The sequence below is a fragment of the Hemicordylus capensis genome, chromosome 1 (assembly GCF_027244095.1).
Source record: "Hemicordylus capensis ecotype Gifberg chromosome 1, rHemCap1.1.pri, whole genome shotgun sequence".
In the NCBI taxonomy this organism is placed as follows: domain Eukaryota; kingdom Metazoa; phylum Chordata; class Lepidosauria; order Squamata; family Cordylidae; genus Hemicordylus; species Hemicordylus capensis.
The window spans coordinates 317,041,512-317,068,511 of NC_069657.1; the positions used below are offsets into that span (position 1 = coordinate 317,041,512).

Consider the following 27,000-nt stretch of genomic DNA (forward strand, 5'->3'; position numbering starts at 1 on the left):
GGAGGGAGGGGAATAAAGTTGAAAAGCAACTTAACAGTTGCTATATGTATGAGTATAGCTAATTTCATTCTCAGAAGTGCCCTAAGTGTTGGGAAATATAGAGTGTGTCAGTAACAATTTTGGAAAATGGTGAGCACTTCAGCTGCAGGAAATGGCTTACCTACCACAGTCCCCTGTTGTGCTAAAAGAGATGCACACATGCTGTAGCATCCTACTCAAAAGCAGGTGGTTGCTGGGGTGCCTCCATGCCTACTAGGCACAGCGTTATTGCTGTTCCAATGCTGCTTCCATCGGGAATGATGGAAGCAGCGTCAGATCAGTGATGACACTGTGCTTAATAAGCACAGAGGAGTGCCTCCACAATCAGCGCCTGCCTGATTTGAGTAGAATGCTGCAGTGTGTGTGTGCATCTCGCTTAGAACGATGGGGGACTGTGTGGTAGGTCAGCCACTATTAAGATGTAGTTTGGACAAATACACACACACACACCACCCCCAGCTCATCTCTGTGCAGATATATTCTATTGCTTCTCATATGACTAGAGCTAGGTTGGGGCCAAAATGTATTGTTGGTCAGAAGTTGTTTCCTAGGCGTAGATTTTAGTTCTGCCTTGTTTAAGAACATACACAGAATGAAGAGAGGTGGTTGTCTAAGGGTGTGCGAAAATCTTTCTGCAGTCTCATGTTTCATAATCCAAATAGTCTAAATTGCTTACATTCACTAAGATGGGCTTGTTGTTCTTATGACCTTTATACCACGTGGAACAAAATAAATTTAAATCCTGTAATGCATTCCAGAAATGTAGAAGCATATTAAAAATGCAAGGATTAGAACTGCCCCAGGGCTCACATAACCACAAACAGTAATTGGGGTGGGTGGGTGGGTGAGGGTTGGTCTTGATGTATCTAAATGAAGAATTCTAGAATAGTGTTTTGATAACGTATTCTGCAAGTACTTGATGGCTCTATAATATACCTTTCCATCTTTTGTACACAAGTGTGCCACACAAAGTAAAACACACACGAAGCACTCAGGGCTGTGTGTGTCATGCAGTAATCCTTGTACAACTGGGTCCTTTACAAATAATGGTTCTGAAGACAGACATACCCTTCTACATTAGGATCCACCAGGCCAGAAAGTGCAATCCAGCAAATGTAAGGTGTACCTACACTACTAGGGCTGTACCTGGGATCCTGTTCGGCTCTTCAGTTCATCGTTGCATTCACTTTAGAGAAGGAAGGACAATTGTGTATGCAAAGTAATGTGGACAGAGATCTTTTTCTATTATGAACAGAGAAGCCCCTGCAGGACCAAGTAACAATGCTTTCAGGGTCAGCACTTCGCTATCTCTATCATTCAAATATCCCTATGACACATAGATATTGTTTGTACTTTGCAAAGATGCTGAACTTGTTTTGTATAATGTTGGCTGGGAGTTTCTCCTCACCCCTTATCTGGTGAACAGTAGCTTAAGAACTAGGAACTGTGTTATGCGTGTACGGGGAGGGGGACTATAATGTCTATTCTGTGGTCAGTAAAAGTTGTATTCTAGGAAAACATGTTGCCAATGTAAGTTTTCATTGGAGATAAGGATCTTGTGGTAACTTGGAAACTAACCAATTTAGCACTGTTGCTGCTTATTTTGAACAGCACTTCTTGTGTTAGGCCCTAGTCCTGAGAAAGTTGAGTGTCAGTTTCTGCACTGGCAGATTCTCCCCACCCTTCTTCCCAGCCATGTGGAACAGGTTATCAGCATGGCAGGCAGGCAGGCTGATGTGCTGAGGCTGAACAGACTGCTGCCCACTTCCCCAGATCAACCATGCATCCCCATGTGGTGGATATGGGTTTTCCATGCACTTACTCCAAGCTGCCTTTTATACTCTCTGAAGAGATCTGCAAACTGAAACCTGTTTCATTTGTTGGTTTACCTCACTAGATTAGCCCTGTTCAGACATGTTGTATGAATGTACAAGTGTCTGTACACTTGCACATGCTTTTGTGTGAAGGACTGAACCTGCATTCATTTTAGAAGTGAACCTGGGTTTACAGGTTGCTCAAGTGCAAGGAAAAGAAAGGAAGTGTACTGCTGTACCTGTGTTTATTGTAACATATGAACAAGACAAGCTCGCTTCAGGCATTATGAGCGCCCCAGGCACTCACTGCTACAGTGGGCAAAAGTGGGGAGGAAGTCCCACCACCCAGCTGTCAATCAACCCCTTGTGCCAATAATCACAACTATGGTGTCATTTGTTTGAAGGGGGGCGGGGCAGCCCCTTAAGCATGATTGCGGCAAATCCATGAGTGATTTGCCATGATCATAGTTACAGGGCTGCCCCCTTCAGACAAACAGCGCCATAACTGTGATCATTGGTGGGACTCCCTCCCCGCTGCAACCATGAGTGCCCAGGATGCTCATAAGTCTGAAGAGGGCTTATGTATCTATGTACAGATCTGTACCTGTGTATGCAGTATGCTGAAAAAGTGTTGAACATAATGTGTGAATAGGGCTTTTGTGAAGGAAGAACTAGGGATGTGCACGAGCCAGTTTGGTGCTTCCTCTGGGAAGTGCCAAACTGGTTCAGGCACCAGCAGTCGAAGTGGGTTGGTGGGGAGTGGTTCCTTTAAAAAGCAGGTAAGGAGCTTCTTACCTTCTCAGGCTCGCCCCACCACTGTTCCAGCGGGCGGTGCCTGCTCTCCCCAAAGCCAGTGTGAAGGCCACAGGGAACATCTCTACAGTGAAGCGCAGCCTTTGGGAGAGTGGGTGCAACTGCCAGAAAAGCGGCAGGGTGGCAGAGGAGCAGGCAAGGAGCTCCTTATCTGCTCTTTAAGGGAACTGCTCCCTGCCCCACCGGTGGCTGCTCCTGCACAACCCTATGTAGAATTGCCTACAGGGCTCAAAAAATTGTAAGCAATTAAAGGCTTGGTTTTTTTAAAAGCATCCTGCTGTTTAGAAGCAAGCCTCTTTGACTTAATAGAATTCAGGAAATGTGCACAGGATGGGAGCCTTAGGTTTTTCCGACTTGGCTATTTATTAATAGCCTGGTCTATGAAGCACTCCTCCAATACAAGCCTGCCTATAAATAATAAAGTTCATAGCCACCTACTCAATGGGATTTGAGCTGGGAGAACAAACCTTGAAAACAATTGTGTCAGTATTTTTCTGCTTCTCCTACTACTAGGACATTCATTTGGTATCTCATGCTTTACTTGTGCATGCCTTGAAGCAAAATGGATAGCAAGAACTGCTTCTGATGGGAATTTTTTTTAAAAAAAATCACAGTAAGAAGTAGCTTAAGATCTCTCTAATAGAGAGGCCACTAAAACTCATTAAGGAAAATACATACATGGAGTGTAGGTAATCTGCATTCTACTTGAGCAGGGGCAGGGTGGGGAGCACACTGGCTGGGCAGCAGCTTGCTCTTTGCTCCCCCACAGCCCTTCCCAGAGAAAAGGTGGGAGGGCAGGAGCCCATCTTCACTTTTTTATGCCAGGGCCCACTCCAACTATGCCCCCGTACTTAAGAGGCTCCCATTTTATATCACATATTCTTTGGAAAGCTTGAATGTATCATGCAAACTGTTGGATAAAACAGAGTTCATAAAAGGAATGTGTATCCTGCTGTAAATAATTCTGGAACTAAAAATATCACCTAACAAATGAAATTGTTTTATACAGAAAACACTGTACTTATACGGTTCCTATTGGATTTTACTTGTGCCATGTAGATTACATGAACTGAACTGTATTAAACATCTTGGTTTGCATAAACAGTTGCCAGAGCTTTAATCCATCAACATGGACCTCAAAAAAATTTGCAGATGTTGCTTTTAAAGATAAACATCAAAGTAATGGAATAAAAAAACAAAGGCTGTTCTCATAAAGTTCCAAGAATCTTCAGCTTCCAGTAGCTCCTTGGCTACTGACTATTTTTTCTCCTTCCAACATAAATCACAAGCAGAAACCCAGAAAAAGCATCAGGGGTGAGGATGTGGGACAGAATTAGACTGTTCTAATTCAGTGTGCATGGACAATATATTCAATGGTAAACAACAAGATCTTTAATGTGGCAGAGAAAGTTAGTTTAGTAGTTCTAGTATTTACAGTCTAGACCCTGGTGTCCACAGGCTCAGTTTAGGTAGTAAAGTCCACTTCTGCTTGTTTGACAGATGTAGCTTAGCTTTAGACATCACCTTTTTGCAGTCTCTCCTTGTGTACTTCTTCCTGTCATGGCTCAGCTTTTCCAACTTGATGCAGTGCTGCCTACTAATGATTCCTAGATGTCTGCACTGGAATCACATTTGGGGTCTTTGAGGAGTCTCTCCTAATCCAATGTCCTCTGAGAAAGCTATGTTTAACACATACACTGCATTCCACAATCTGTGAGTGAGCAGAATTAGGGCTATGATTTTGCCAGCTTGAGTGTTCTCTCCAGTTCTTGAAGCTGCATGTTGCCCTGAGTGATCATCATCCTAATTGTATCCTGTAAAGCAGAAATGGCATGTTCAATAGGTGCCCACAGAGCAATCAGCATTTACACACACACTTTGAACAATAGTTACTCTCTATCCATTTATGTTGACAGGGAAAATATTCAGCTCATAAAATACATAACATTCACAACCAACAGTTCACTTAAGGGCTGCTCTACATTACAGCTGTTATGAGGAGGCCACTGAAATATCTTTCTGCCATGTGGCACTACTTGAAGTTGTGCCATTGAGTCCGTGTTGACTCCTGGCGACCACAGAGCCATGTGGTTTTCTTTGGTAGAATACAGGAGGAGTTTACCACTGCCATATCCCGTGCAGTGTGAGATGATGTATTTCAACATCTTTCTATATCGCTGCTGCCCGATATAGGTGTTGCCCATATTCTGGGAAAAATACCTGCGGGGATTCGAACCAGCAACCTCTTGCTTGCTAGGCAAGTCATTTCCCCACTGTACCATTAGGTGCTCACCATAAAGATATTCCACATGTTAAGCAGTGCACTATATATCACAGCTACCACACCAAAGAGTTCTTCAGTGGTCTCTATATAGAGGCGGCGACATGTGTACTGACTTCTGGTGCACTTGTACAACCACATAAATACCTAGGAAGCAAAGTATCTAACAATGCCTCACAAACTGTGCCAAAATGTGTTAGTAGGGCAGACAAGATGTGCCAGCATTTTTAGAAATGAGCATGCAAGATAAAGTTGCTACATGACTTCCTCTGAAATGTTCAACAAAAAGTACCCTCTCTCAAAATTGGAAAAAAATTAATTAAACTACCTACACACGACATTGAGGTAGTGGCTCATAAACTGTATATGAATAATACTCATGATTCAAAGAACTCATTTAGAAAGGCAATGGGGCAAGGGATGACAATGGACCCTTGCTCTATAGCCTACAAGGGCTAAACTGCACATTAGACAAGCCACACACGTTACTGTGAAGTGTTTCTCCACTTCAAATCATCCCCAATAAGGGGTGGTTTCAGCATAGAAGTGGTAAGAGGAAGGGTTGTTTAACTCTTTAATTGTGCCCACTTTTATCTCTATTATGGTTCCAGATCCATGTTTACCTTGCAAACATGGCCTGGAAAAAGAGAAAAGTGGCATGGGAGGAAGAGGTCTTCAGTGGGGAAAACAATGGTGTGAGATTATGAGAAATTCCTGTATCAGGAAGTAGGGATGTGCACTGACCGCACAGGCTCAGTCAGACGCCAGGGGTGGGTGGGTGTTGCTTTAAGGGCGGTGTGTGTGTGTATACTTACCCCTCCCGCTGCTTTCCCCCCTCCGGCACTCCACTTTCAAGTAAAATCTTCAGGGTGGCAGTGGTCCTCCCTGCTGCCCCTGCCCCCTTGTTGTCTGCAAAATGCAGAAGTAACTCATGCGCGCTGCTGCTGCTGTGTGTGTGCCGCCAATGTTTACGTGCACACCGCACATGTCACAGTGACATGCGTGATGCGTGGTGGCGGGCACATGCATGGAAGTTACTTCTGCATTTTCTAGACAACAAGGGGGCAGGGGAAGCAGGGAGGACTGCTGCCGCCCCAAAGATTTTACTTGAAAATGGAGCGCCGGAGGGGGAAAAGCGGCGGGAAGGGTAAGTACACACACACCCTGGCGACGGTCTATCGGACCACCGGACCAGCGAACCAGTTTGCAGGCCTCCAGCATGGCCTGTGAACTGGTTTGTGCACATCCCTATCAGGAAGCAGTGATATAGGAAGGTACTGAAAGGCATCATCTCATTCTGCGTGGGAGAAGGCAATGGTAAACCACTCTGTATTCTACCAAGAAAACCACATGGCTCTGTTGACAGACAGGGCTGTCCTTAGAGTTGACAGACAGGGCTGTCCTTAGCATTAGCAGGCTGCAAGGCCTGGGGCAAATCAGCCAGTGCGAGGCCCAATTCCAGTTAATTCTAATGGGGGTTAAAAGAGTGGGGCCTGGGGCGGTCACCCTGCTTGCCATGCCCTAAGGACAGCCCTGTCGATGGCACAACCTTTCCTTTTTTCCTGTGAAGGGATAAGGGCTCCCTTCCTCCCCACCCCCCGCTGCTTTCTGCTACAAATGGATTAGTGGCTATTGCAATAACATTACAAGCAGCTGCAGTGTAACATGTAGTTTGGTTCAAAGTATTTATTCGTCATAAAGCAGGAACAAGAAGCACAACCCTGATCTACTCTTCCCTTATAGTAAGAGAAGTACAGTATACAACAAAAATGCAAAGAAGAGAGCCAATGCCCTTCTACTGTTTTAGGTGCTTTAGGTGTCACTGCATAATATTATTTTGGTGCAACCATTAGAATCTACTGTTTTGCAGTGAAGCAGATAAAGCCAATCTCACAATTTTTCTACTACTTTTGATTTGAATTGTTTTGTTCTGTTTTAGTACTTGTTTCAACTTAATTTTATGGACTGTATTCTTTTTGAATTTTGATGAAAGTACCTGTTAGCCACCCTGGGAGTTTTGTCTCTGAAGGGTAGCACACTCACTTCTAAAATAAATAGTGGGGGGGAACTAGCCAATTTCATCAACTTGTCTGAAAACTTGCAGTTTTGTCCAATTAAAAATACAAGCAACTAGGTTTTTTCACCCCCTGTAACTTTACATACTTCCCCATACTATGAAAGTAATTCTGGTTAATGTCAAAGTTAACAGCCAGCAAAAGGTCACAAGCCAATGGCTGACATACAGAGCAAGGAAGCCCTCTGTGCCACTTGAAAATGTGTCCCTGAAGGTTGTGCAACCCTTAAACACATTTGTGTGTAGCACAGAGGGCATAAAAAAATTATCCCTTTCTCAGTGCACCAGGAGAGTAAGTTGGAAACTTGTTAGGCTGCTCTCCCACTGCACTGGTGCATCCTTGCTCTGTATGTCAGCCCACTGTCCTCAGTCGATTACAGTGTGTGATAAAGCAGTTTGGGGAATTCTCATGTTCGTGTCATTCAACCAAATATTCCAAGACTTTTGTTCCATCTATCATGGCACCACTAACAAATCAGATGCTGGAGAACAAGACTGATAATTATTTTCAAATCACTGGCTAGTGTTTTGAACAGGCTGTTTGGAAGTCTTAGTGAAGACCGGAAGAACTATCAACTGTAAAGTCAGCAGAACCACACAAACTGGGGAGGGCTACCTTTTACCTCTTCTGTAGCATCTTGATTTCTTTTGAATTCTGCCCTTGCCCAGTCTCGAAGGTAATGGCGATCAGCTTCATTAGGTACCTGACGAATAGCCTGCAGAATTTTCCTGTACAACTGAAGAACCTGCTGCCTTCTCAGGAACTGCAGGATATCAAGTGACAGAAAAGTCCCTATTACCATTTTTTGAATGTTGCATCTTTCCACAGGTATATTAACTAGCCATACTGCATTAGGCCATTAGTCCACCAAACCCAACCGCAGGTCTTCACGGTCTTAGGCAGAGATCTTTCTGAGCCCTGCTGCTTAAATGGAGATGCTTTGGCCCTGTCTATGTAAAGCATGTGCACTATCACTGAGCTACAGCCACAGGTTGTGCTGAAATCACAACTACAGAGTTGGTTATCGGCCTTGCTACTTTATTTACAGGGATACACACAGTCATTTCAAGAGCAGGAGAACATCCTTACAGCCTCAGGATGCTCCAACTCTGAAATAATGATAAAAGTGGTATTTCACAGCGCCCCAGCCCCTTGGAAACGCTCACCACCATGACAGATATAGCACTTCCGTGTTCACACAAATGCCTCCCTAAGCATGAGTGGCAGAGTGTGATGGTGACATCGGACCCCTTTGCGCTGCTGGACACGGTTACAGTGGCATTTTTTAAAGACATCTGAACAGGGCTAAGGGCCCCACAATAAAAACCATCTCAGGTATTTTGACAGCAAAAGGAGCCGTTCGCACATGTGCATGCCAAGTACTGATTTGCACCTCATTCCCTTCGCCCTCACAGGGTTCCTTCCGAAAATCCAGTGGCATAGCTTTCCCTCATAGCCACCTAATGGCTCAGTGGGGAAATGCTGGACTAACAAGCAAGAGGTTGCCGGTTTGAATCCCCACTGGTACACCTATATCGGGCAGCAGCGATATAGGAGAGATGCTGAAAGGCATCATCTCATACTGCGCGGGAGAAGGCAATGGTAAACCCCTCCTGTATTCTACCAAAGACAACCACAGGACTCTTTGGGCGCCAGGAGTCGACACCGACTTGACGGCACACTTTACCTTTCGCTTTCCTTCAGTACTGGCTGCTATGGCGAGAAAGCCTCCACGGGCTGAATATCCGTTTGCCAAGCTGCTAGGGGGAAACGAAATCCAAACCCTGGCAAAACCTGGTGCTGAGTACCATAAATCATTAGAGAAGTCAGTCGCCGCGGGGGGGAGGGGGGGCTGCTCCGTTAAGACCACCCCGCAGCTGCTGGCTTTACACAGGCTAAAGCTACAGTGATTGGCCGGTCCATCAGGAGCCCTACCCGTTGAACTTCTGCCTGCCACGCTTCATTAAAGGCGCGGAGTCCTCGTGTGTGTACACAAAAGGGGGCCGTAAACCGAGCACTACTCGCGGCGGCGGCGGCACAGGCTTCTGGCCTCCGACCTAAGTAGGGGCTTAGCCCCTGTGCGCCGCCCGCCCGCAAGGCCGCCGCGACTGCCTGCCCAGCTTGGAGCTGCGGCCGACCTCCCTCCGCGCCCCCTCCCCCGGGGCCCCAAGAGACCTCGGCCAGGAGGAGGAGCGAGCCGCCTGCAAGCCAGGCCCACCAGGCCTCCCTCCCCGCCTCTACCTGCTTCAGCGTGAGCGCGGCCGGGGGCAGCCGCGACGCGACCATGACGAGCGGAAGCCGGCGGCCACCTCCCTCCGTCTCTCTCTGCGGCCCAGCGCGGTTGCTGCTGGGCGGCGGCGGCTCTTCAGCGCCCCGCTCGGTTCAGGCTCTGAAAGGGCAGAGAGCGGCGGCGAAGCGGTTTTTCACCTCGGCTTCTTCTTCCTCCTCCTCTCAGGAGGAGTTCTTTCCCCAGCCGCTCAACGAGTCCGGCCCGGTGCATCATTCTGAGCATGCGCATAAGCATTCGAGCATGCTCAGTATGGTCAAACACGAAGCTCCTTTTCGTTTTCTGCCCCAACCCCTGTAGTATCACTTTGCCGTATCCATCAACGAGTGGTACGCTAGGCATCTGAGCATGCGCCAAAGCCTGCTGGCTATCCAGACAGCCAATGGCTCTTTGCACGCTGAGGGATACAGGTGCACGCACGCACCGCTGTAAGAGATTCAAGCAGGGGATGGGGAATCCGCTCTGGGAGGAGCCCCCGCTTGCCTGCAGAAGGTCCCACGTGCCCTCCCTGGCAGCAGCATATCCAAGACAGGGCTGGGAGAGACTCCTGCCTGCAGGGCAGCCTGGGAGAAGCCGCTGCTGCCAGTCTGGGTAGACAACACTGAGCTAGGTGGAGCAAGGGTCTGACTCGGTAGCAGGGGCGTAACAAGGCTGGAGTGGGCCCAGAGACAAAATTTTAAAATGGGCCCCTCGCTGATGCACACACACACTTCACAATATATAATCATGTGACTTGCCTCTGGGGGGCCCCTCGAGGTGGGGGCCCCCAGGCAGCCACCTCCCCTTGCCTAATAGTAGTTACGCCCCTGCTCGGTAGTCTATGGCAGCTGCCTATGTTCCTAAAGATCCCCCCCGCACTCTCGAGCCCTTAAGCACCTCCAGAGCTGCCTTCACGAGTCACTGGGAGGATATCCTGCGGGTTCCGGGAGGAATCCATCATCCAGGACAGTCCCAGAGGCCTGGCAGCCCGAGCTGGCAGCAAATTAAGATCTTTGCCCCACCCCCAGACTGTGACATGCTGCTTCCAGCTGAGTAGACAATACCAGAGAAGCGGACCAAGGGCCTGACTCGGCAAAAGGAACGTGCGTGCCATTGCTCGACTTTAAAAAAAGAACCACAACAAAAAAGCCTCAGGATAATGTGCAACCCTTTATAGAATAATTGGAGCAGAATGCAAAGCACGATACAGAGAAGGAGAAATATTTTTTTTAAAAAACCACACGCTCTCCCTTTGCGCCCGCCCCCCACTTGGTGCCTTCATTCCTGGGAGCTCCTTTGGGGGGGGGGTGGTTTCGGAAGCTGCCAGGCTAACCGCCACGGAGGCTTCAGGGCGGGCCACTGGGCATGCGCAACCTCCTGTACGAACATGCACAGAGCTTCAAAGCTTCTGTGGGAGAATTCTGGAGGGCTTTCTGCACTCCTCCCCGCTCGCCCCTGGGAGCTGAGCCCACTTCTCTGATTGGTTGGCAGGGTGACAGGCGCATCACTGATTGGCGAGCAGCTGGACAGCGGGCTCCGCCTCCCGCAGCTGAAGCTCAAGACGCCAGCCCGCCACATTTGGTTGAGAAATGAGAATTTGAGACAGCTGAGGCAGCAAGAGCCGCAGCAGCAGGAGGGCCCACAGGGCTGAGGAGGAGAGCCTCTCCTCAGGAAACTAGGGGGCTTCAGGCCCCACATTGCAGCAGGAGGGCCAGCAGGGTTGAGGTGGAGGAGAGGTTCTCCTCAGGTAACTAGGGGGCTTCACGCCCCACATTGCAGCAGCAGGAGGAGGGACAGCAGAGCTGAGGTGGAGGAGAGGCTCTCCTCAGGAAACTAGGGAGCTTCACGTGACGTCCCACAAGGCAGCAGCCGCTCTCCTTCCATCCCGCGGAGAAATGCTCTGAGGGAAGGCTGTCTCCACAGGGCAAGGAAGGGCTCCATGCCCAGCAGTGGCTTTTACCTCAGCATTTTAGTGAGAGTAATTAATAAATAGTCACGGAGGGAAAGCTGTCTCCGAGCTTGCTTCTAACCCTCTGGGGGAAGGGCTCTATGCCCAGCTTTGGCTTTACCTCACAGGCAAAAATTTTCTGAAGAAAGGCTGTCTCCAAAACAGGGCAAGGAAGGGCTCTATGCCCAGCCTTGGCTTTCACCTCACTAAAATATTGATAATAAATCTCTGTTGCTTCAGAAAAAGGAGGAGGAAACCACTCAAGCCATGCTACTCAGCCAGGACATGACTTTTTACAAGAATACTTTGTGGGAGAGTGGTGGGATTATGGTCTTCCAGACCCCTTCCAAAAAGCAGTTTCTGAGGGGAAGTGAAGTTTATGAGTAGGGAGTTCATCTCCCTGCTTTGGCTTCATCTTGCCAAAAGAACTCAAACCCCTTTGGAGGATGCTGCAGCCGTGCTGACGTGTGCAAAAGCCCTGCCACCTCACTGCCCACATTTGTAGCATTTCTCTGCAGAGGGAAAACGCGACAGATTCTCCCCGTCCTCAGAACACTGGGGCGCCACAGTCTTCTGCATCACGGTGAAAATCTGTCCACTCTTATAGCGTTCTTTCTCTGTGCACACAAATGCTAGAACTATGGACCGCGTAGGGCAGGACTTCTGAGCGCAACGGCACAGGGGCTGTAGCAGAAAATTCCCTGAGGCCAGGGGCTGTGTAACTACAGACTGGCCGTTTTAGTCTGAGAAAACTGGGTGCGACTTGAGGCTGTCCAAAGAAACCTGAGGCTCCTTTATTCTCCCAACAGCTGTGCAAGGCAGGATAATTCCTAAGAGAGTGGCTGGCTTGAATGGAACACCCCTGCACATTAAAAGCCTTAGGTTTATAGATACGCGGAACACCGTTCTGAGGCAGCATAATCTCTAATTTTCAGGCAGGCTTGTATGGAACATGCTTGATGCGTGTGGGAAGCTTCAGGCTTCTTAATTCTCTCAACAGAAGAGAGGGTTCTCTTTATATTCTCTCAAATTGGTTTTAATGAGTTATATCTTTTCATATTTGTGAACTGCCTAGAGCTATCTGAATGAAGGGGTATAGACACTTAATGAAAGAATGAATAAATAAAACAGCTGTGGGAGGCAGCTTAATCTCTAAGATGGGGTCTGGCTTGTATGCATGATAGAAGCACCAGGATTCTTTATAACTGCCAACTTTATAGGAAAGGATACCCTCCAATTTAGCAGCTATCTTTAACTGAACATTTTAAATGTGTGTTCTATCCCCACAACATCGCTTGGAGGAAAATTTAGCAAGAAGAAACGAAGTCGGCGCATGTGTCCCTATGACCCCCAGGCTGGAGTGCTGCTCTTGGATCATTTTTTCCTCCCAGGGGGCCAATGTGGCAGATAAGGGTCAAAAAAGAGAATGCTAATTGTATAGGAGAAAATCTACCAGAATAGAATCCCTAGCTGTATCACTGCATTTTGTGATGAGACTTTTCCTCAGAGGACTGAAGAATGCGTACCTCAAATGTTCCTCCGATATATATTATTGATTATTGATTATTTTATTTTTTACATTTTATATCCCGCTCTTCCTCCAAGGAGCCGAGAGCGGTGTACTATATACTTAGGTTTCTTTCTCACAACAACCCTGTGAAGTAGGTGAGGCTGAGAGAGAAGTGACTGGCCCAGAGTCGCCCAGCAAGTCTCATGGCTGAATGGGGATTTGAACTCCGGTTACCCCGGTCCTAGTCCAGCACTCTAACCACTACACCACGCTGGCTCTCAATCCTTTGGAAAAATCCTCATAAGATTAAAAAATGCCACATTGCCCCCACTTCAGAATAAGTGGCACAATTTGCTCTTTTCCAACAGATTTCAAGAAACAACCGACAGAGGCGACGTGACAGAAGCCAAGAAGACATAAAAGGAGCCAACGACACAGACACAAAGGGCAAGGCAAACCACACCACACCACAACCCAGGGGCTGCGTACAAGCTTCAGGCTTCTCTCTTGTCCCAAACATCATCATTATCACACACTTTATTTGTGAGCCACCGCATAACAAATAGTCCTCTGGGCAGCTCACAACACAACATTTAAAAACGTCCAATAAGAGCACATACAACACGACAAACACATCACGACACGAAACAGCAGCATCTCTAAAATGGTGGCTGCCTTGAATGGAACACGCTTCATGTGTGTTAGCAGCTTTAGGGGAATTGCCAAGAACAGACACAATACCATATACACGTTGTATTCTGCCATTTAGAGAACACGCTTAACGCGTGTTGGGAGCTTGAAGCTTCTTTAGTCCCACAACTCTTTTCGTGGGCTGCATAGACTCTAAGATGGTGGCTGCCTTGAATGGAAGAGGCTTCATGCCTCTTCCATCAGGTCCCCTTGACAACCCTGCATGGCAAACTGGGCGAGAAGAAACGGAGTCTGCGCATCCCATTGACCTTTTGCACCAACTGTTCTAATGACCACTAGGGGCATTGGGAGTAGAGACAGTGAATCAGGGTCTCCCTATCTGTCCCTACTCTATGACCCCTGAACTTTTCCTCCTCCCTGAACTTTTCCTCCTCCCTTTTCCTCCTAGAGAGCAGATGGAAACATCTCTCTCTCTCCTTACCTATCCACTATGTAGTCCTTTAGATTAGAGATAGGTCTTTCCTATCTAAGTGTATTTAACCAATAAGTATTTAGTGTTTAGTCATACAAGGATCTCCATGTGTTTTCTTTAAATAGCTGCAATATCCGAACCATCCTCTGCTACCGACTCTGTAACTGGAGTGTGTGCTCATTCCTTAGTGCTCTGCTGTTTTACCTATTGTGGGTAAAAATCAACAACCTCCAACACTTCATGCGTGTTGGGAGCTTCAAGCTTCTTTAGTCCTGCAACTCTTTTCTTGGGCTGCATAGACTCTAAGATGGTGGCTGCCTTGAATGGAAGAGGCTTCATGCCTCTTCCAGTGTGTCCCTTTGACAACCCTGTGTGGCAAACTGGGCGAGAAGAAATGGTTGCAGGGCCGGCCCGGCAGCGGACAGGCAGCCCGCAGTGGGCCCCGATACTGGGGCAAAAGGTGGGAATGGGGGGAGCGGTGGCTGTCCTGCAGCCGCCCGCAACGACTGACAAGCGGCGGCAGCAGCCATGTCAGGCCGCGTGGCATGGCGGGCCCACTGGCGGAACAGGCCGTGGAGGCCAGGAGGAGCCTGTGGGACACTGGGGTGCGACGGAACCGGGTGGCGGAACTTAACTGTTTGCCGCCCGGGAGGAGGAGCGGCGGGCCGGTAAGAAGAAAATTTAAAAATGCAGGAGGAGGGTCAGGGGGGAGGGGGAGGGCAAGAGGGAGTGGGTCAGGGGGGAGGGGGAGGGCAGGGGGGAGGGGGAAGGGCAAGAGGGAGTGGGGCAGGGGGGAGGGGGAAGGGCAAGAGGGAGTGGGGCAGGGGGGAGGGGGAAGGGCAAGAGGGAGTGGGGCAGGGGGGAGGGCAAGAGGGAGTGGGGCAGGGGGGAGGGCAAGAGGGAGGGGGGCAGGGAGTTGTTGCGGATGTTGCTTCCCTTTGTTGCGGCCATGGAAGGGGGAATGGTGGCGGTGGGGCCCGTAGCGCACAACTCTGCTGGGCAGGGGGGAGGGGGAAGGGCAAGAGGGAGTGGGGCAGGGGGAGGGGAAAGGGCAAGAGGGAGTGGGGCAGGAGGAGGGGAAAGGGCGAGAGGGGGAAGGGAAGGGCAAGAGGGAGTGGGGCAGGAGGCTGACAGGAAGGGGAGGGGGAGGGGAGAGCAAGAGAGTGGGGTGGGAGGGAGGGGAAGAGAGGCAAGAGTGTGGGGCAGAAGGGAGGGAGGGAGAGTGGGGCAGTACTCCCAGAAAAAGGCCCCCACTCTCGGCCAGAGGAGGCGGTGGGCCCGGCCGGGTGGAGGAGGATGCGGTGCGGCCGAGGCGGAGATAGCTGGCCCCAAAGGTCTACTAGTGCCCGTTATTTTAACGGGCTTAAAAATACTAGCTCATTTATAAATGCACTTATGCTCAAGTTCTTTTGCAACCCAGAAGGTCTGAGTGAGAACTGTGAAGCATGTGTGGTGCTTTTATTTTATTTTATTTTTCTTGCGTGTGAACTGCTCCCCAATAACTCGCAGGGACTTCAGGGTCAATCTGGCCAACATGTGAATGCAGCACCTCCATTCCAGAGGAGATGTGTGTTAAAGGGCTTTAAAAGCCTCCTGTGAAAAACCTCCTGCAATCAAACTTTACTGAATTTGTTCAAAATTCTGAGAAAACATACATAGGCTCACACTGCATGGTTGAAAGTCTCCTTTGCTAATCTGCAGCGAGGGGCCCATTTTAATAATTTGTGTTCTAGGCATTAAAAGTAGCACAAATATGTAGTACTCAGTGTATATCACTATATATTGTGAAGTGTGTGTGTGTGTGTGTATGTGTATGCAGTGAAATGTATTTCTAGGCAGCATACTTATTTTGAAATATCAGACTTAAATCCTTGGGGGCCTGGGGTGTGCGGAGGCCCTGGATGTTGAGGGGGAGCCCCCATTTTAAAATCTGGTCTCTGGGTCCATTCCAACCTTGCTACGCCCCTGGGGAGCTGCATTCGCTGCAGAAGCCTGCTGGCCATCCAGACAGCTAATGACTCCTTGCAGGCTAAGGAATACAGGTACACGCACGCACGCACGACTGTAAGAGATTCAGGGGATGAAACCGCTCTGGGAGGAGTACCTGCCTGCCTGCTTGCAGAAGTTCCCTTCCCACGTTCCCTCCCTGGCAGCAGCATCTCCAAGACAGGGCTGGGGGAGCCTGCAGTGCAGCCTTGGAGAAGCCGCTGCTGCCAGTCTGGGTAGACAACATTGACTCGGCAGCTGCCTATGTTCCTAAAGATCCCCCCCCCGCCCCGCACTCTCGAGCCCTTAAGCACCTCCAGAGCTGCCTTCATGAGTCACTGGGAGGGTAAGGTGCGGGTTCCTGGGGGGTCCATCCAGGCCAGTCCCAGAGGACTGGCAGCCCGAGCTGACAGCAGCCAAAGATCCTTGCCCCCCGGGCCCCGAGACTGCGACATGCTGCTGCCAGCCGAGTAGACAATATGCAGCAAAGTGGACCAAGGGCCTGACTCAGCAGAAGGAACGTGCGTGCCATTGCTTGACTTAAAAAAAAAACCACAACAAAAAAGCCTCAGGATAATGTGCAACCCTTTATAGAATAACTGGAGCAGAGTGCAAAGCACGATACAGAGATAGATCATTTTTTTTAAAATCACACGCTCTCCCTTTGCACCCGCCCCCCCCGGTGCCTTCATTCCTGGGGGCTCTGTTCTGCGGGGGTGGGGGTCGGAAGCTGCCAGGCTATCCAAACCGACACGGAGGCTTCAGGGCGGGCCACTGGGCGTGCAGCCAGATTAAAAATCTGAAAGATAGCCCAAAAAAGCCAAATTAAACTAAACGCCAAAAAATGCCAGAACGGGGGTGAGCTCCTCCCTTCTTCTCCTACTAATTCAACTTCTCAGCTGAGCCTGCTGCAGGAAAAAAAAGAGGGAGAGGCGCGAGACACTTGAAGTTGCTGTGTGTGTGTGTGTGTGTGTGATGTTGATGACAACGTGATGACGTCACAGAGGCACGCTGAGACGTGAAGCACGTGGTGACTCAAAAAAATGGTCTGGCTTATTTGGCTTTTTCATGGCCTAGTGAAAAAGCCAGAAATAAGCCGAATAGCCAAACCATTTTTTTAAAAAGCCAAACAACTTTGAAATAGACCAATTTGGCTTAAAATTAGCCAATCTGCCACGCATGTCTCAGTGCACTGCTACTGCGCCTGTGCACTGCTTGACCTCGGGAGGGAAATCCCTAGTGGTTACAAACAGGGCGACTGAGCATGAGCAACGACACGGAAGTTTATCAGGAAAGGAGGAGGAAATACTGAAATCTGATGGGGTAGGGGAAAATAACACACTAGCCTGTCAGAAAGCCCTACAGTGTACCACTTGTTGATGGATATGGCAAAGTGATACTACACCCCCTCTCAGATTTTCAGTCCTGCTTAAAATACCAAAGAAAGGCAACCCAGGTTCTGCAGAAAACATCAGATGTAGGTAATTTTGTAACAAATTATTCTGAAACATTAAAAAAGAATGACTCCAATAGTGCATCCAAAGGACAAATGAGAATTTTAAAAAATATAATGCATTGTCCCAAAGAACCAAAATATTTTCATGTTCAGAAAAAAAAAACATTTAAAATATCTGAAACATCAGTTTTAAAAAATATAATGCATTGTCCCAAAGCACCAAAATATTTTCATGTTTTGTTCAGAAAAAAACAATTAAAACATCTTAAACATTAAACATTGCATTACTGCAAAAGTCTCTTCAAGGTATGGGTAACTGAGTAGCTACAAACAGGGCCTGAGCATGAGCAAGGGGATAAGAACACACTAGCGTGTCAGAAAACCCTGAGGGGCAGGGGAAAGCACTGCTACACCACCACCAGAATCAGCCCCACCCAGAATAGGATGAAGCGGTTCTCTCTCTCCGAGGAGGAGGCGGGAGAGGCCCCAAGGCCCAGCCTGCTATTATCTCGCCCCTTAATCCTGCCGGGAAAAGAAGCACTGCTGCTGCTGCTGCTACTACTGCTCCCTCCGTGAGCCTGTTTGTTTACTTATGAGTGGAGAGGGGGAAGTGTCCCAGAAAACAACTCAGAAGCGCGAGAGTTCTGCGATTGGGCACGAACAAAACCTTCCTCCGGAAAAATGAGCCCCCTTTTCACCTTCAAATTCTAAATTATTCAGTTTTCATAACGTGCTCATTTTATATATAAATATAAACATAAGCTCCTCCCCTAGGAAAAGTACTGCCCTCATGTCAGTGGAGAAATGCGATTCTCTCCACTAAGGCCTTTTTACACTGCAGCGCCAGTAATCTAGCATCCCAGCTGATGCAGCACTGCTCCTTTGGGGGCCACTGGGAGACAAAACAATGGGGCCCGCCAAAGGCTGCACTTTACTGTGGGTCAGTAAGGACCTCCTACCCTAACATCACAACTTCAGCTCAGACACCAGGCATTTATATTATAAATCTCACACTTTCTAGTTAGTGCTAGATTAGTTACACAAAGGTGTGTTTTTTAAAATCTCAGCTGGGATAAATCTAGTTACTTAGCTTAGGTTTATAATTGTCTTAACATGGACCAAGCTCAGATACAACACAAAACCATAGAGGTCGTTGGCATAGCAGATAGGGAGGCAGCTTGTTTTTTTTCACATTCTCTTCAGATGACCAAGTCCAGTTGCCAGAAGCAGATGAGTAGCACTGCATGCCTGCAGCGTGCCGCTCCGGAGGCTGGGATGACGCTTCTTGGCCCTCTGGGAATCCTATAATGCTCTGCAGAATGCATTGGGGGATTGCCTCAAGGAACGGGTGCTCTACGTGCCCATTTGTGTGTCCACTGGGGCTAAACTGCCCCAGTGAACACACAATCCGGTAGCCCAGGTTAAGGGAGTACTCAATCTCACGTAACAGTAGGGATCCCACCGGGATTGGGTCCAATTCTGGTGGTTCTTGCGCACAGCCTAACCCAGGCTGGGTGTCCACATGAGAACAGCCTCATAGTTTCTTAAGTCCAACTAGAATTTGAACATCTACACCAAACTAGTCTCCAAACCATGATTTGTGAGGGGCTGACAAACCAGGATATCAAACCATAGTTTGAAGCTGGCATAGAAACCAGTTTGCACTAACTGGTTTAGCATGATGCCTGAATTCAGAAATCATGGTTTGAGGAACCGCTTTGCCCTTTCAGCCTACCTTGCTACAGAGACAAGACGGTACACAAGCTGCTTTCTACTGAGTCAGACCATTGGTCTATCTAGCTCAGTATTAGCTCTTCCAGGCCTGCTCAGCTTAGCCCCACCCCCAGCTGCTTTTGGACTACAGCTCCCATGATCCCCAGCCAATGTTCAACACCTACAGGAGGGCCAAAGTTGATCAGCCTTGGTCTACACCAGGCCTGCTCAACTTAGGCCCCCCAGCTGTTTTTGGACTACAACTCCCATAATTCTCAGCCACAGCAGCCAATAGCCAGGAATTATGGGAATTGTAGGCTAACATCTGCAGGAGGGCCGAAGTTGAGCAGGCCTGGTCTACACAGACTGGCAGCTGCTTCTCCAGGGTTGCAGGTAGGAGTCTCTCTCAGCTGTATCTAGAGATCCCAGGGAGGAAACTTGAGAGGGTAGAGCAGCTGCAGAAAAAACCTCAGTTTCACTGCCTCACTGGAAAATCCCCAGCCAGGGCAGCTTTATTTCTTAGCCCTTCTGCTCTGTGCTGTGCCTAAATCTCCCCGCCTACCCCACCCCACTCAGAAGCTAGGTGGCACAGTGCAGTTGCTGTTTGTTTGCTCATGCAAATTACAAGTTTGGGCTTGCTACCTCTTCAGGTAAGTGCTCTGGCAACTGCCAAGCTCACCCACCCCAAAATGCAGCAGGAAAGGTTCTGCCCTGGCGGTACCCAGAATTTGAGCCACTGCCCTCCCTGCCTGTCCCAGGCAATGCAGCACAGATCAGGCCCAGCGGGCCCAATCCTTTGGGCTGTACATCCCAGAAAGAGAAGGCGAGTGAGTAGGAAGACAGCAGGCACATGCTTGTCCTGTCAGCAGCAAGGCCCAGCCCTCCCCACCAGGCAGCCCATGGAGCGTGCAGCCTGCCACTTCTGCATAGTTGCTCATTCTCTCTCAGTGGGCATGGTGGGAGGTTTGGGCTGACTAGGAAGGGTGAATGTGGGAGCCTCTTCAGTGTAACTGGTACTTCTTCAGGGTGGTGAGGAGGAAAGTTAATAAACCACTAGGTGGGGACTAAGTGACCCCAGATCTCTGAAGACAGGGCTTCCAAGCCCCATTTCTGTTGCTGGCCAGTAATAAGAGTGTAGCTGACTTGGTGAAGCTTTGCCAGTACCTGGACAATGCTGAGGGGTTTGGGACAGCAGCCATTTATTGTCAGGAGGGAAATCACATCACCTGTGATGTGATCATCATGGTTTAAGAAACAAAGAAACCACCACTTAGGCCTGTTCAGATTTAACTCAAAACCATGATCTCTTCTAAGTTAAACTGTCTTAGACAAAGAACACATACCAGAGTTACAAACAGAAAAACATCTTTATTAGTAATCACAAATGATGCATAGATTTTGCAATGAAAAGGGGTGGGGGAAAGAGTCTTGTGCATGCTTTTAGGATACGAAAATGCGTGTTTAGTATTTGCCTTGGACAGAGGGCAAACTTCACAGTGTAAAATGATAATGCAGAGTCTTTCATGTCACAAAAATACCCTTCTGGCATTATCAGACAACCAGCAACAATTCAGCAATGGCAAACAGTTTCAAGTATTCAAGTAGGGTTTTTTTTGGCTGTGTAAATTCTACTCCCCCTCCCCTCAAGTACAGGGTCCACTCACACATTAACCTAAAACAGACAAGTATTTTATTATAATTAAACAATTCTAGTTGTAACTTTCTTTCCCTCTCAGAAGCAAGACTAGCTTCTTACTACTATAGAAATTAAGTCCTAGGACTCACTTATTTCTTAAGGATATGGAAATACCAACAAAACCTGTAGAATAAATTATTCAGAGCAACAAGGGAGAAGGTGGTTTTCTGCTGTTTCCAAATATAGATAGGCAAGGAGTACATGAACAGAGTTTGCATTCCTCATGATTGCATAGTCTTCTGCATGATGAGGAAGAATGCATGAATTAAAAGTGTATGGATTCTTGCCCACGAATAGCAATTTAAATTCATTTGTGAGCTTCTGTCATTCCCTAGTGACCAGGTATTTGCCTGACCTGGCAAACTCTACAGGCTGTCTGAGGCAGTCACCAACTCAAACCACTGCCTCAGTGCATCGCTGAGAGTCTCCGGAAGGGCATTCACATCTCTGAGAATTATGTAGAAAGGAAAAGGAAATTCTTCCATGTATGATCGTATTTCTGGCAGTTCTCCTGGTCCCTTGAACACAGGCACTTTAATATCCAAGATGGAATCCTACAAATTAAAATGACAAGTTAAGAGGAACAAATACTGGACGACACAAATACCAAGTCTAGAGCTATGCATTTTCTTCATTCTGTAAAAATACAGTGAAGAAAAACAACAATTTTGTTATATTAAGTAATAATATCAGGGACAGCTATGAGAGGACAGCTGAAAAAGTTACATCATTCCTTCCCATCCTCATCTCCCACCCTCTTCAAAGCTCTGTCCATAAAGCCACATGAATGCTGCTCTCCATCCCCTATTTACTCCAGATTAATCTTCAGAATCAATGGAATTGGTTTCGAAAGGGCTGGACTGGAACTTTAAGCAAGCAGTATAAGAACATATTTATATGAAACTAAAGAGAGATGGTCCAAGGAAGGGAAAGAAAAATTGCTGTATAGCAATGATTTCCGGGCTGTCACTATTCAGGTAATTTGTGTTATTGCTTCTTTTACTATAATGATCCAAGTTATTTGGTCTTTATCAAATGCATGTTCTTTACAGCTAAAAATTGCCTTGTCTTATCTCCTTGTGTGTCTAGTAACCAACTGCAGCCTAATATTCATATTATGCACTAGAATTATAGCATGAGATTGAAAGACAAAGAAGAGTAGAATTTTGCAACCTTCTGGAATTCAGGGCTTGCACAGAACTGATTTAGAGAACAGCTCAACCTAGACGCGAAGGGTAAGAGGCTGGTATTCCCCCCCCCCCACATCTGGGACACGAGGCATCAGGGCAAGACCAGCAGAAAACAAGTTTGTATGGATAGTCAACACAACTGGGTATTTTTTGACATTAGGTATGTTCAATATTCTTGCAGCAAGAGAAAAAACAGACCATACACATCTCAAAATTAAACTAGACATTTTCCTTAGGTTGTTTCTGTATGACACTCCGTTGCTTAAGTGAATCTTTCAATACAGCATACCTTGGACCTATTTATGCTTTCTCACCTAGTTAAAAGAAAGTACTATTGTCCAAAGGTTAATTCACTTACCCGTGAGTTAGGATTGTCCAACACCACAAAAATAACAAAGATATTTGCATTCTGAACAGACTGAACAGCTGCTGTGACACGTTCCTTGCCCTCCAGGAAAAGACCTCTTCCATCAGATACTATCAGGAGCAGCTGAGCAGTTTCTATCAAGAAAAATACTTTAGTTTTAAACAAAACTTAACACAAAACTTTCTATAACAGAGAAAAAGATACAAAATGCCAATATTTCATCACAACTCTGAATTGCTCTAATTATTAGTTCTATTCCTCAAGACCCAGCTTCTTTATCTGCAGCAGGGAATATAAGCAATTTTCACCTATCTGCGGTTCCCAAGTGGCTGGAAATGACTTCTGATGTCATTTCCAGCTGCCATGTTGAAGCACTGAGCCATTTTGTGGCTCCTCTTTGTTAAAAAAAGAAGAATGAATGAAAAATTGGGGGATTTGGGAGGCATCTCTGGAGAACGAGGTTCTATGCTTTACCCTTATTTCTGCTCCCTTCCTGCTTTTTTGACTTTTTTTTTTTTTTTTTAAGAGTAAGGAACCTAACCACTGGACTCCCATAGAGATAAAGTTTCTTTATTCATGGTCAATGTTCCCTCTAACAGGGATTCCCAGATCTTGTTGACTACAATTCCCATAATCCTCAAGCAAAAGCCACTGCAGCTGGGGATTCTGGAAGTTGTAGTCAAGAATATCTGGGAATCCCTGTTAGAGGGAACATTGTTCATGGTTTCCGAATTTGTGCCAATTGGTGGGAAAGGAACCCCTGCAAATAAAGAGGGTCTCCTGTATTCAATACTTGTACAATCTGTGTACTGTATTCACATGTTAGCAGGTACAGCAATACACTTCCTATCTGTACCTGCATTTCAGGGGACCTATACCCACATTCATTGTTAAATTAATGCTGGTACAGTCATTTCATACAAAAACATGTACGTGTGCACAGATATCTGAATGGAGGAACAACAGAACGTCTGAACAACTGAGCTCAGAACTGCTCATTTCAGACTTGCTGTTTTAGAGTCACGAGAAAGTGTTTGATATGTTTGCAAAAATGACAACCCTGAAGAGGATGTAAGCTTTGCTTTCTAAAAATGCACTAACTGAAAATAGCTATGACACTCAATCCTAATGAAACCTCAACAGGAATTTTTGGCAAGCAAAGATAATAGATAGAGCCACCATATTTCCAAATGTTGCTCCATTGTTTAAATAAGAGCTTGGAATGACTTCTGTTTGAATAAAGAGGATTCTGTTTAGAGATCAACCCCTCTGGTAAATTCAGTGTAGAAAGAGTTCTATTTCCATGGCAACAAGAATCATTTTGTATGAAAAAGTGAGACTTACCTGGAGTGATGCTTTGAGACAACTGCTGTGCTGCAGCAAACATATTTGTTGAGGATTCTAAAAACTGTAGAAAAACAAGGGAATAATCTGACTCATTACATATGAACCAAGAACTCTGTCTTCAAGTCAGTGATACCAATGTGATAGAAATGAATGGGAATGCAAATAGGGAGCTGCAGCCTAACTGGGAGCTCCAAAAGCGGCACTTTAGCCATGATGCCCCCTGAATTACTTTGAATGGACTGCAGTTCAAGTGCCATACACAGCTGCTTAAACTGGGGCACTTCACACATTTATTTATTTAATTCCATTTATATCCCAACTCTCCCTCCAAGGAGCCCATAATGGTGTATATGGTTATGTTTATCCTCAAAACACGCCTGTGAGGGAGGTTAGACGGAATGAGGGTTTTGAACTGAGGTCTCCCTGCTCCTAGTTCAACACTCTAACCACTATTTTCACCCATAACCCCCAAACTGGCCTTCCTCCTCCCACCCCACCCCACATGTTGCTTGCGGCTGCTGCTTTTTCCAGTCACAGCTTCTGACCAGAGTGGAGACCAGAGTGTCTCCAATCATTTGAAACAAGGCCTCTCTATATGACCTGGTCTATGCATGCAGCAAAACAAAGTAGTAGAGCTGTAAAATTCAGACTGTGGGAAGAGGCAGGGCAGGAGAATCACATTTTAAATTTTCCCCCCTCTCTCCGCTGACCATGAACACCCACCCCTCCCAAGGAGTAAAAACAAGCACAGGGAGGGATAAATGTTCTAGCTCAATCTGCTCTCTCCTGAGCTACTTTTCCACTTGTAGGGGAAATTCAAAAATGTAGTTCCCACTCCATCCCCGGCAGTCTTAAATGGTGAAACTCATTCCTCTGTATTCATCCAAAGGAAGGAGATCAATCTAAGGAGCATGTCATGAAGGCCAGGTGAGGCTCAGCGTTTGAGAATGGCTAGCTCTAGAGGAAGCAGGGCAGGAAGACTGGGAAAAGCGATCTCTTCCAATGAGGCTCTTAAAGTCTTGCTGATTTACACAAGTCCTGCTCTAGAGTGAGTGGGAGGAGATCACCCACTTTACATTCCCTTCCCCAACACAGAAGAATATTTTCTTTTGTAATATTGTATGGAAAGAGGTGCAAATAAAAAGCGCGTAGCAAGCAGAACCAGCTTATTCAAGAAACAAGACAGTTTGGGGTCTGGAACAAGAGTTATTTAAGAAGAAACAAAAATCTCTTCAGAATGTTCAAATACACATTGTATTCACAGTCCCCTGGATTGCAAGTCATTTTTATCCCTCCTTCTCTTCCCACCGGCTCAGGCAGCTGACAACTCATATTAAGAAGGAAGACAGCAGTGCCATTCATCCAAAGAGGTAATACTGGGAAATACCTGAGCTATCTTAGTTTTCTTTTGTTCAAATTTGCAGAGCTGCAGTATCTGGGTTCCTGATTGTTCATTAAATTGTTCATGGAATGGATGCAGTAGCTGAACCGTCTCTCCAAAGCTGAAATAAGATGTGGCATGCAGTTTAAAATTATGCACTCTTTGCACTATGCAAGTGCTACACTAATAGTCATTTTAGCATCCTACCTGCATACAGCAATTTGTCCCACTTCTAAGAGAGTCAAAGCATTTCCAATCACTGCCAGGGATTCATAAGCAAGCTATGGAAAAATAAATCAAATAATATTGGACCCCATTATAGATCTTATCTAAATTCGTGAAATTTGGCACAGAATTAAGAGTTAACCATTTTAAAAATTCTAAAATGCAGCATCCTAAAGTGAACTTTTCCTTAAATATAGCAATATATGATCATTGATATTATTGCAAAAAGACAGCAAGATTCAAGCATGATATACCCCAGAATGTAATCTGACACTTGACAGTGGCTGCTTTGTCCAAGTGAGTATCTCAGGTGATAATACAGTTCTTTTTGCAAGGAGAGACCTGCACACACATCTATGGTATTGCAATGGAATGTTAAAACATTGGGGTCCTGGATTGGCCTGGCATCTGAAAGAGTCCCCATGGGGGTAGAGAGAGGGAGAATGAGAGCAGCGGGTGGATGGGCAGAGAGGGAAGGAGGAAGAAACATCAGGAGCTAGCAACAACTCCCCAAGCCAGTTATATGCAAGTCTGAAACTATAAATGGGCATGTATATGTATATTTACTGCATTAATGAATTGAGTGTAAACTGCAACATGTAGCTTTTTCATAATTATTGTTTTACCTGCTTAGAGTGGTTGTCTGCCATACTGGCTGAGTCATCAAGAGCTAAGCAAATCTGGTACTGCCGTTTGCTGGGCTTGGTCCTTCGTAACCAGATTTTGTCTTTTCGGAACTGACTGGCAATGTATGGAATTACTTTACGCATGTTCAGCCTTTTCCCTGTTCTATAATCACCTCTGGTAGTTAGGAAATACAAACACACAGGTTTTAACGGGGTGGTGGTGGTCAGAAATACATTTTACACAGAAATACATTTTACTTTACACAAACTAGTAATTTTGATGTTAAGGAATACAGACAGAAAAGGATTCTACAACTAAGGGTTCAAGGCTCATATTTACATATATAGTTGTCCCAATTTTTAGAGGAGCCGAGAAATATTGATTGAGGTGGTAGTTTTGAAAAACATAAAAAGCATTTTTCACAACTTTTCTAAAAATGAGGATTGGTGCAAAATGGTAAAATTCAGCTCTTCTTCAAAGTAATGACAAGTGCAAAGTTAACCTGGCAATGTATACTCCATGCTTAAACAAGTAACTTTAGAATTCTTATGTAGAAAATTCAAACTTTGTAGCCTGCAAACATTATGCAAATCAAGCACATTTATTTACATTTATAGCCTACTTTTCTTCTGAGGAGCTCAGAGCGGTGTAAAAGCTTATGTAAAGGTTTTTAAAATTTATTTAAAGTTGTTTATTATTATTAATTGTTGTTATGCTATGTACACACAGTCTACCAGATGTTATTGACTGGATTTGGTAATTTAATTATTGGTCCCTTTCCAAGGGTCTAGGATAATTAAAGAAAAATTAAATATATCTTATTAGTATTCGTGCTGTACCAAGTAGTGTGGCCTTCTTTAGTTGATGTGTTGTAATTTTATTGATGCCCAAGGTGTCGAGATGCTGTTCAAGTTCTTTTGGTACTGCACCAAAGGCACCAACAACAATTGGCACCACTATTGTTTAGGGATGTGCACGGACCGGTACGGATCGGCACCGAGGGGGGGGGTCTCCCTTTAAGGGCGGGGGGGTAGAACTTACCCCTCCCGCCGCTCTTCCCCCTCCGGCGCTGTCGTTTAGAACAAAGTTTTTGGGGCGGCAGCATTCGTCGCTGCCGCCCCTGCCCCCGTCGTTGTTAGTAAA

At 46.6% G+C, this 27,000-nt stretch overlaps 2 protein-coding genes and 1 long non-coding RNA gene across 5 annotated transcripts in view; 1 reads left to right on the forward strand and 2 right to left on the reverse strand.

The window, feature by feature from the left end:
• Nucleotides 1-4,035: 4,035 nt before the first annotated feature.
• Nucleotides 4,036-9,606, reverse strand: LYRM2 (LYR motif containing 2). The gene is made up of 3 exons (XM_053287387.1): nucleotides 9,264-9,606; nucleotides 7,645-7,785; nucleotides 4,036-4,480 (listed from the first exon to the last, which is right to left on the reverse strand). The coding sequence occupies exons 1-3, from the start codon at nucleotides 9,306-9,308 to the stop codon at nucleotides 4,400-4,402; spliced, it is 267 nt and encodes an 88-aa protein (XP_053143362.1). The 5' UTR covers nucleotides 9,309-9,606; the 3' UTR covers nucleotides 4,036-4,399.
• Nucleotides 9,607-20,372: 10,766 nt separating this feature from the next.
• MDN1 (midasin AAA ATPase 1) overlaps nucleotides 20,373-27,000 on the reverse strand; it is a 211,576-nt gene continuing 204,948 nt past the window's right edge. For all 3 annotated transcript variants that reach the window (XM_053287391.1, XM_053287389.1, XM_053287388.1), the window contains exons 97-102: nucleotides 25,857-26,031; nucleotides 25,213-25,286; nucleotides 25,012-25,126; nucleotides 23,622-23,685; nucleotides 22,269-22,411; nucleotides 20,373-21,274 (exon numbers count right to left, since the gene is read on the reverse strand). In XM_053287391.1, the coding sequence (XP_053143366.1) occupies nucleotides 21,086-21,274; nucleotides 22,269-22,411; nucleotides 23,622-23,685; nucleotides 25,012-25,126; nucleotides 25,213-25,286; nucleotides 25,857-26,031 (760 nt within the window). In that variant the 3' untranslated portion in view covers nucleotides 20,373-21,085. The remainder of the gene's footprint in view (nucleotides 21,275-22,268; nucleotides 22,412-23,621; nucleotides 23,686-25,011; nucleotides 25,127-25,212; nucleotides 25,287-25,856; nucleotides 26,032-27,000) is intronic.
• On the forward strand, nucleotides 21,269-26,684 carry LOC128341195 (uncharacterized). Its single transcript, XR_008314255.1, has 2 exons — nucleotides 21,269-21,697; nucleotides 21,810-26,684. It is a non-coding gene; the product is annotated as an uncharacterized LOC128341195 (long non-coding RNA).